Source organism: Nomascus leucogenys, chromosome 9 (genome assembly GCF_006542625.1).
Source record: "Nomascus leucogenys isolate Asia chromosome 9, Asia_NLE_v1, whole genome shotgun sequence".
Classification (NCBI taxonomy): domain Eukaryota; kingdom Metazoa; phylum Chordata; class Mammalia; order Primates; family Hylobatidae; genus Nomascus; species Nomascus leucogenys.
The window spans coordinates 54,924,438-54,935,590 of record NC_044389.1 but is presented as its reverse complement, the minus strand read 5'-3'; the positions used below and the strand labels follow the sequence as shown (position 1 = coordinate 54,935,590).

At 37.0% G+C, this 11,153-nt stretch overlaps 1 protein-coding gene across 1 annotated transcript in view; it reads right to left on the bottom strand.

Annotated features, from left to right (window-relative positions):
- Positions 1–5,894: 5,894 nt before the first annotated feature.
- Positions 5,895–11,153, bottom strand: part of NPFFR2 (neuropeptide FF receptor 2) — a 117,313-nt gene continuing 112,054 nt past the window's right edge. The window contains 1 exon segment of the mRNA XM_003265723.4: positions 5,895–6,729. Within this exon segment, the coding sequence (XP_003265771.3) occupies positions 5,895–6,729 (835 nt within the window).

Genomic DNA, 11,153 nt, shown 5'->3' with positions numbered 1-11,153 from the left:
TGCTAGTCAAAGATTAATATCTCGAATTAGGGAGTGTGTTTACAAGTTGCTAAGAAAAATAAATGGAGATGTGGGCAAAAACCACGAAAGAGGGAATTGACTAAGGCAGAAATGCAAATGAATACAAGTGAAGACAAATACAAATGAATCAAATTAAATGTAGATTATTTTTAAATGTTCAATTGTGTACAATTGTGTACACATGGGGATACAATTTCTTTCTTATCAAATTGGCAAAACAACCAGTTTTATGAAATGTGTAGTATTTGAGAGTAAGTGAGTCAACAAAGTTTTACATCACTAAGTGAGGTATTAAATGTTAAAAATCTTTTAAAGAGATATTTGACAATCTGCATTAAAACATTAAGAAATGTACATGAATTTTTGGCCAAGCAATTGAATTTCTTGGAAGTCTGTTCTAAGATGATTATAAATATGCCCAGTATTTTACAAGGTGTAAATAACTGTATCATTTTATAAAATGTAAGAAATAATTTACATTCCCAGGTACAGGGAAGAAGCTCGATAAATAATGGAAGTGGAGTGAAAATAAACAAAATATTTTGATGACTATTAAACTTGATACACTAAGTACATAAAAAGGTAATAAAGTATATGCCTCAGAATCATAGTGAAAGAAAGCATGTACCCTTGCCCCCAAATGACAGCAAGAATGATAATCAGTGACAGCAGAATAAAGAATGATTTTATTTTATTTTATTTCATCTGCTTTTGTATATTACTTAATGTTTCTATTATGTTCTGAATTATTTCAATATTTAAAAATAAAATAACACATATTCATAAATAAATTTAATGAAAATTAAAAACTGGCAATATTTGCAACCAGTTAGTTTGCTCAAATATTTATCATATGTCCAATATGAGCCACACACTCTCTTAGACACTGAATGATACAATGATAAACAAGACAAAAATCCTTGCCTCTATGGATTTTGCTTCTTGGTAGGGGATAGATATTAAACCAGTAATTCAATAAATTTTGAAGATTATTAGAAGTGCTATGCAGGAAATAGGCAAGGCTCAGGTGGGGTTTCAGTTGAACACTGAAGGCTAAGGGGGAGCCGATATGTGAAGGTAAATGGGGAGGACGTTCCTGGCAGGAAGAACACAGGTGCACAACACAGAAGCAGCAAAGGGCTTGGCCGATGTCAGAGGAAGAGACAGACGGTCTGTGTGAATGATGAGTGTTGAGTTCAAGATGAGGTTAAGAGGTAGGCAAGGACAGAAAAAGTAAATGTATGTAAGCCTAGGAGTTTGTTTCTTTCCTAATTTGAAAGGAAACTATTGATGGCTTTGAAATGAGAAAGTGACATCTAACTTGTTTTTTAAAAAGATTGTTCTGCCTGTTATTGAAGGTGCTATGCCTTAAATACAAAAATGTATAGCAATGAATAAAAATACAAAAGGAAACAAAAAATGCACAGGGAAAATGGCCAAAGAATAGGAAGAGGAAGAAATATAAATTAGTAAGAAACAGAGCAATGTTCAACTACACTAGTAATCAAAACAACAAATTTAACTGATTTTTCACATATTAAAGTGGCAGAGTTGAAGAAAAACTTACGTGTTAAGGATACTGTGAGATGATCAACCACAAAATTGGAATTTTGTATTAATAGTTTTAAAAATAACTTACGGTACATATCAAAAGTATTACAAAAAATGCTCTTCCTAGCAATTTTCCTGCTAGGAATCTACTTTAGGAAATAATCACTATTGGCAAATTTTCATACAGGGTGCTGAAGTAAGTGTTAGTTGAAATATATGTTTTCAGTGTGTTTTTTTTCTTCTTACTAGAGGGATTATGTGTAATTTTATCCTCTTCTTTGTACTATTCTGTGTTTCTCACAAATTCTACAAGTAGCCCAGGTATTATTTTACAATCAGAAAAATGGCGATTGAAGAAGTGGTTAAGAGGCAGTGCAAAATAAGTTCATCATAACACACAGATGATATGATATAGAGGGAAAAAATAACGTTTTGGAATTAGATATTTCTGAGTTACAAACTTGTTTGTACCACTTTCAAGCTTCATGACTTTGGGTAAACCAGCTTCTCTTAGACTTGGTACTCTCATCTGTAAAATGGGAATAATACATACCTTGGAGTGCTCTAGTGAGGGTTATCAAACATGTGAAATATAACCTATCATGGGCTTGAGACTATTATAACTACTACTCCTATTAATACTTTTCACTATCATTGAGACAGCAACAATCATTTAGCCTTTGCTAAGTTATAGTTTCTCTGCTTTTTATTATACAGACTTCCCCCCATCATTTAATACTCACAGCAGACCAGGAGGAAGGAGCTATTGTTATTCCCATATTACAGATAAGAAAATTCAGGCATAGGAAATTTGTTTGTACAAAGCACTAAGCTATTAGGTAGCAAATCATGTATGACTATATAACCTAAATCTTAGTGACTATGCATGTTCAAGACATTTTAGCTTTCTTTATCTGTTATTTTGTTGTTTCAATTTGTAGAAAAGCTCTCCTTTTTCTGTAACAGGTGTACTAGAATCTGTATGCAAAATTCTACTTGTTCAGAATTAGACATTCCTCTTAAGCAACATGACAGATGGTTTTTGCCTGTGGCAATTATCTAGCATATATGTATTTACTGCCTATTACTGTGATCCACACTGTAGGGGATCTAAAGATGGGAAAGGCCTAATTCATCATGCCCTTAAGAAATTTATATTCTAGTTGCAAGCACAAGACAAAGCAATTACAAGTTAGGTTGTCATATATAAGAGGTACATAGTACTTAGAAAAGAGTAACAATCTCTGCTGTAAGAATGCAGACTTCTGAGAGAAGTGGCTTTTTAACAGATCTTGGACAAAACATAGACAGTCAAATAAGGGAGTAAAGCAGTGAATAAGTAATAAATGAGAAAAAAACACAACAATCTAGGTTGACCATTTCTGACTTGAGTTTTGAAAACAATTTGTGTGAGAGATATAACCAGGAGATGAGGGCCAGTCCATGGTGGGCTTTTAAAATGCACATCTTTTAAGAGGCAGAGAGCCTATTATAAAAAAAGAGACAGCTATTATAAAAAAATATAATAGACTCCCAGAGACTTACTTATATTTGTCAAACTATTTATTAATGAAAGAAAGCAAATTAGTCCTCCAGTTCAGGAAGATGCCTTTGCCAACAATAGAAACAATTAAAAGATGCAAGACTGAACGTCAGGATAAGATGCAGTAAGGAGAGTTTTGCAACCATTAGGGAAGATGAAACAGGGAATAGAAGGTGATAAAAGCAGGCAGATGAATGGGAGGACATGCAATTTAGTGATAATGAGTTTCAAGTGCTGATAGAATATGTATCTGTGTGAGGAGGCCCATAAGAAAGTGATAGTCTATGTCAAAATAATCTTCTATGCCTGAGTACACTGACTGTAAATAGTATTTCAGTAAATCAAGATAAAAGAATATATGGTCAAATTCTATACCTACAACTTTTAAGAGTTGCCATTCATAATTGCAGGAAATAACACTTGTGTATTCAAATAACACATAGCTCAATTCAAATAAAAACTCAACAGTTGGCTGGGTGTGGTGGCTCACACCTATAATCCCAGCACTTTGGGAGGCCGAGGTGGGTGGATCACCGGAAATCAGGAGTTCAAGACCAGCCTGGCCAACATGGCGAAACCCTGTCTCTACTAAAAATACGCAAAAATTAGGCCAGGTGCAGTGGCTCACGCCTGTAATCCCAGCACTTTAGGAGGCCCAGGTGGGCTGATCACGCAGTCAGGAGATCGAGACCATCCTGGCTAACATGGTGAAACCCCGTCTCTACTAAAAATACAAAAAATTAGCCAGGCGTGGTGGCGGGCACCTGTAGTCCCAGCTACTTGGGAGGCTGAGGCAGGAGAATGGCATGAACTTGGGAGGTAGAGCTTGCAGTGAGCCGAGATCGCGCCACTGCACTCCAGCCTGGGTGACAGAGCGAGACTCCCTATCAAAAAAAAAAAAAAAAAAAAAAAAATGCAAAAATTAGCCAGGCGCAGTGGTGAGCACCTGTAATCCCAGCTACTGGGGAGGCTGAGGCAGGAGAATTCCTTAAATCTGGGAGGTGGAGGTTGCATTCAGCCAAGATCACACCACTGCACTCCAGCCTGGGCAACAGAGACAGACTTCATTAAAAAAAACCCCAAAAAACTAAAACAAACAAATAAACAAAAAACTCTACCATTATTTCTCAAAAGACTAGAATGTGGAAAAGTTTTATTCCATTTAGTGTTGCTATAACGGAATTCTGAGGCTTTGTAATTTACAAAGAAAAGAGGTGTATTTGGCTCACAATTGTGGTGACTGGAAAGTTTAAGAGCATGGCACTGGCATCAGCTTGGCTTCTGGTGAGGGCCATGTCCTGTGTTACAACGTGGCAGAGAAGCAGAAAAGTGAGCAGGCTTGTCCAAAGAGACAAAACATGAGAAGAACCTTGCTTTACAACAACCCACTTTTGCCATAATGAATCCAGTTTCAGAAGAGTGAGAACTCACTCCTGTGAAATGACATTAATCTATTAATAAGGGTGGTGCCTCCATGATCTGATCACCTCCCTCTAGGTTCCAGCTTCCCACACTGCCACACTGGGAATCAAATTTTACCATGAGTGTTGATGGAGACAAACCACATCCAAACCATAGCAAATGCTTTTAGTTTGAACCACAAAAATGACTGAAAAAAGTAAAATAGCTTCACTTCTAGAAATTTATTTTCATTTGCCAAACTGTTTATTTTGTTATAATTTCCAATTTTCTAGAGATTTACCTCATCCTAGAATAAAAGCTAACATTGACAACCATTATCATTAGATAATTCTAACATAGCTGAATCCAGCTGTTGTCAATTCTTTTTTAAACAATAATACTAATTTACTAAGCCCAGGGTGCTGGATTTAAATGTGCTCAGTAGAAGATTTGAAATAATTTTTCTTGTTCTCTATGTGAGAGTTTTATGATAATTGTTAAATATCTATGATTAAGCACTTCAGAGAAAGGTGCCGTTTTTCTGCTAACTGCTGCATTATTAAAGAGTTTGCTTCTTTACGTCAGAGATTCTGTTAGAAAAAGGGGTCAAGCTGGGGTCCTCAATCAGCTCTGTAACAAATGTGTGTTCAACTAGGGCATAAACTTCACTTATGAAAATATGAAAAAGCCAACAAAAACTCCTTTGTACTCTTTTTAAAAAATCAACTTTTAAATATAAAGAAACGTGTGTCCCTTTATTTGCTACTACAGTTCTAACACACAGGAAGTGAGGGCCTCTGTGATATAATTACCCACGGACCTATAATATCTTGCCTTTGTAGATTAACCCAAATGGAGTAATGGAAATGAGAAAAACAACAGCAGAGAATTTCATGTGATCAAATGTATTTCTTACAAAACCAAGTACAGTTTAAAAACATAAGCAGAGTAGTAGTCTCGTAGTCTAAAATTTTAAATCCAAAATCAAAGGAGAAATTGATGAAATCTAGTTTCATGCAAAGCACTGCTCATCATCACCATTTGGGGAAAATACACACACACATGTGCGCACGCACGCAGGCTTGATTTGACGCATACACAAATGGTTAAGTTGGGAAAGATGAGGCTTTGTAAAGTGTTCTCTAGAAATGTATTCATGAAAACATGTCTGAGTCACTCTACATATTTTTATACAACATAAGATCGTTTATGATCTTATGACCATTTTTGTTTATTATAATTTTTTTGCCAGAGAGGGCTTTCGGTAAATGTTTTATTTAGAATATTCTTTGAAAAATTTGAAGTGCGAAGCCACAAAAAGCAATGGTATTTAAATATATAATGCATAGTAGAGTTAGGACTATCACACTAGCTCTTTTTAAATCTCACTGCTGTCAGTAGCTTCTTTTAATTCTTCCATCACTAATTCCTGTTGGGGTTTTTCAGCACTTTTCCTATAAAGCTAGTTTTCCCCATGAGGGTTTTGAAATGTAGATTCCTGGACAAGCTGATTAGATGTGTTTATGAGCACGTGGCTTTTAGCTTTTAGGGCATAAGCTTCCATAGGCTTTGCTCCTTTTTGGCAGAGCTGGAGCTGGAAAGCTTCTTGGAAACCACGGCGGAAATTCTCATTGAGGAAACCATAAATGATGGGATTGACACTGCTGTTGCCGAATGCCAGCCAGTGTGCGAAAGGGTAGATGTAGATATTGATAATCTGCAGTTCATTTGGAGAAAGGTCAGCATAGTCTGAGAGCATCATTAGAGTCCACAGGGGCAGCCATGAGAGAATAAAAAGCAGGGCCACAATCAGGAGCATCTTAATGACCTTCTGCTTCTTCTTGGACACCACGTGCCACTGCTCCTGGTTTTGCCTGCCTGTGTGAGGAACTGCAGCCCTGAAGAGTGAAATTCCAATCCTCCCATACATGATGACAATGATGGAGAGGGGAGCCAGGTAGATGTTGGCAAACAGCACAGTAGTGTAGATCTTCCTCATTTCCTGATTTGGCCAGTCTTCCCGGCACCAGTAGACTGGACTGGTTTTATTCTGCGAGTTGAGTCTCACTCGGTAATATTTTTCTTCTTGCACATGTAACATTACTGCAGATGGAGACATAATGGTGACAGCTAGGACCCAGATGATCATAATAATGACAAATGCTGTCTTGATAGTGAGCTTTGGCTTAAAAGGGTAGACCACACACCGGAACCTGCAATTAAAGACGAATAAAAATGAGGCACTGCTTCATCACTTCTGACCAAGTCATACACCAAATTTATTTATGTAGTTACAGGCCTCTCACCCCACAGTCCCCTCAAAAATATAGAAAGTTACCATTTGTAGTAGAAAGGCATGCATTGTCATTTTCTGCAATTGATATGAGATAAATTTTAATTCAAAATTTGAACAAATGGAGTATAGCAGACACTATTAATAATAAAAAGTAATAATGAACATGAATGCCTAAAACTGTTTCAGACTCTGTTCCATTAATTTGCATGGACCATCTCTTTAAGCCTCCTTGCTTAAAAGATAGGAAAACAGACTTGGAAAATGTAAAAATTTTACCAATAATTACACAGGATTTTAACACAAGTAGTTTGGCTTCAGAGCTCAAACTCAACCTCTACAATGTCCTCTTTAGATAGGTAGCTCTGTTAGGCTGTGGTAGACTGCTAATCTGTAGCAATCAATGAACCTTTTATCCCTCAGGCTCTTGTGTGGTCCCCTACGCATTATCTGTAACTTGCTTTGACCAATAGGATATTAGCAAACATGATGCAAGCAGAAGCTTTTTATACACTTGCATGTGGGGCAGGTCCTTCTGGAATGCTTCCTCTTAAAATCCAGCCTTCAATTTCCAAGAAACTTGAATTAGATGAAAAGCATATAGAGAAAGATTCTGGGAGATAAGAGCTTAGCCATTTTGGATGTTCCAGCCCCAGTTTAGCTCCCAGAATAATGCTGCAACAGGAGTGATTCCAGTTATAACACATGGAGCAGGAGGGTGAACAAAGATGTGCCCAGTTAACCCACAAAATCATGAGATATAATAAATCAATATTGTTTGAAGCCACTAAGTGTTTTGCTGATTTGCTTTACAGCTGTAAAAATCTGAAAGTATTCATTATGATTTCTGATTATGAGCCTTCCTAACATTCTATGTCCTCTGGTGAGTACAAAAATTCAGCATCAGTATGTAGAGTAAGCCTGATTCATTTTACTATGATTTTGATATTGTGGATCTTGTTATTATTATTGAATTTCATTATGTTAGTTGTAAGATAATCATACTATTATGCAACTGTGTAACATTTTATATTTTTTCAAAGTAACTATTACCTATTTAATCTTCTTTGATTTTTATGACTCCATAAAACTGAAATGCTATGAAAATTGTTACATTCCAGATCTGTAGACAAGAAAATGTAGAGCTTTAAGTGGCTGAGCAGCAACTCCAAATTAACTCATCTAACTTTTCTTCATAGAATGACTAGTTAGCTTGGGCTTTGATTGCTCTGCTGTCATTCATTATAACTCCTTCATGTGTAAGATCTTCTCTCTTCACCATCAAGTGTTCTTCCAGTCTTCTAATCCCAGAATCCTCCCATTCACCTGCCCTGAAATTGTGGGTAATTTCATAGACACAAACTTATGTATTTTGCTCTTTTTGAATACCAACTAATATGGTTTTGGATATTATTGTTTCATTTACTTATTAAACAAATATATAAGTACATACATTGACATATGAGATAAACTTTAACTCAAAATTTGAATAAATGGAGTATAGCAAACACTGTTAACAATAAAAGTAATAATGAACAAATATAAAAGTACATATGTATATCTGTACATATATATACTTATATATTTGTATTTATAACAAATATATGTACTTACATATTTGTTTAATAAATGTACATATATGAGTATATATACTTATATATTTGTACACATACATATATATGTGTTTGTGTGTATATTTTCAGGAAGGCAAAGATGAATAAGACAGAGAATAGTCCCTGCTGAGAAATAGACAATGGAAATATAAAAATATTAAAAACTATATAATAATTACTAAAATTCTGCTAAAAAGTTTGGACTTCATTTAAAGAGCAATGGGGATTCATTGAAGGATTTACATGGTAAAAGGCAGGATCATTTTTACAATTTAAGAAGCTTATTTGGGCTGCTATGAGAAAAAATAAATTGGAGGTTGGCTTCCTGAAGCCCTAAGGCCAGTTAGAAAACAATCTCAGTATTCCAAGTGACAAAAGGACAGTGGCCTGGTTCAGAACTAGTTAGCACTCAGAAATAATAGAATTTGGAGAGTGACAGCAAAGTTGACACAAAGGAGATTCAAGGATAAAGCTCAGGTTTTTTGTTTGAATTGAGTGAGTGGTCCTGCCATTCACTGATTTGGGGAGCATGAGAAAAAAAGCTGCCTTTTATTTTGTTTGTGTATGGTGTGGGGCTTGGACTAATGAGTTCAGCTCTGGGCATGTTTAATTTAAGGTGCCTTTTGTTGAATGTTCAGTTGAAGTTGTACGGTAGGTGCTTTGGAATGTAACTGTAAAATTCAGGCAAATGATTTAGTCAGGAGAAGTCAGCTTGGAAGTTTTTTTAGTTTGGTTTCCTGCAAAAGCTAGCCCTGAAAAGAAAGTATTTGAGTGCAAGTGCAAGAAATAAAGATGTGGTAGTTTTAAAACATTTCCAAGTTCTTTGACATTGCTTCCAAATTCTATTCCCTTTTCCTTGGCTAAGGATTGATGACTCAATCTCATGAGTAGAATGCAACAAAAATGATACCACATCATGATTTTTGCTGGTATTCTCTTCTGGGACCCAGACCGTCAGAGCCCTGAACTGACATATAAGAAGTCCAGGTACCTTAAAGTAGCCTTGCTGGAGGGCCCATTTGGAGAGACCAATAGAGACAAAGCTCTCTTAGCCCCCACATATTCAAGTCTCCCTGGACTAGGTACCAACATGAGAGTGAAAGAAGGTTCAGCCCTAACCTTGAAGATGCTCTGCCTGACATCAAGTAGAACACAGACAAGCTGTACTTTCTAAATCTGTACATATCACAGATTCATGGCATAATAAATATTGCTGTCATTTTAACTCACTACGTGGTTTGATTTGGGGGTGGTTCATTATATATCAATAGATAACTGAAAGTATAGAGAAGTCATTCATTAATGAGAAAGTAGGTAGTGAGGGATGTAAATCAAACCATTTGTTGCAGAATTATGCAACCCAAGGGGAGAGAATGGTGAGTACATCAACTCTCATGAGATTTTAGTTGAGGGCTATTGCTAGGGGTATTAATTGTCTGGCATTTCTTTTTTTTTTTTTTTTTTTTTTTTTGAGACGGAGTCTCTCTCTGTCGCCCAGGCTGGAGTGCAGTGGCGCAATCTCGGCTCACTGCAAGCTCTGCCTCCTGGGTTCACGCCATTTTCCTGCCTCAGCCTCTCCGAGTAGCTGGGACTACAGGCACCCACCACCACGCCCGGCTAATTTTTTTTTTTGTATTTTTAGTAGAGATGGGGTTTCACCGTGGTCTCGATCTCCTGACCTCATGATCCGCCCGCCTCAGCCTCCCAAAGTGCTGGGATTACAAGCTTGAGCCACCGCGCCCGGCCGTCTGGCATTTCTTGTCTGTTCTGCTTAGGAACTGAGATTTTGCACAATTTGGATTTGAGATACAGAGATGAAGATACTGGCAGTTGGATGTAAGACAGAACCCACTGAAAGTTTAAGAGATCTGGCAGAGCACTGAGAGTCTCTGCTATGAAAGTGTGATGGCTAATCTATCGACTTGACTGGGCGAAGGGGTGCCAAGATTGAATCTTATTTCTGGATGCGCCTATAAAAGTGTTTCTGGATAAGATTAGCATCGTAATCAATGGATTCGGTAAAGTGGATTGCCCTCCCAGTGTAGGGAGGCATCATCCAGTACTTTGAGGGCCTGAATAGAACAAGAAGTTGAGGAAGGAGGAATTTGCCTCCTTTTTTTCCTGCTTCAGTGCTTGAGCTAGGACATCTCATATCATCTTCTCCTGCCCACAGGATGCAATTTACACAAATGGCCAATTGCACAATTGGCTATCCCTAGTTCTCAGGCTTTGGAACTTGGACTGAATAATATCACTGGCTTTCTGAGGTCTCCAATTTACAGGCAGCATATTCTGAGATTTCTCAGTTTTCATAATTACGTGAGCCAATTTCTCATAATAAATCTCTCTCTTTGTGGACAAACGTACCACTTCACCTTCCTTGTTCCAGCTGAACTACCTCTCTGCACTTCTCTGAACAAGTGCCTTCTATTTCAATGCCATAAGTATATATTTGTCTTAAGGGATGCCCTTTTCCCAGTTTCTTCTAAGGGTGAATTTCTGACTCCTCAAGGAATCAGAAGGTCTCACCTCTTTTGTGAATCCACCACTCCCTGTCCTCTTAGGTAGAATTGATTATTATCTCTTTTGCATAGCTGCCAAACACTGGTCCCCTATTAGAAAGCATTATTTGTAAATATTTGTTAATGACTTTGCCTGCTCTGCTAGATTGTAGCCTTCCTGAGGCAGGACTTCTAATTTGTTTTAGATGTTACCAATCCAGCCCAGTATC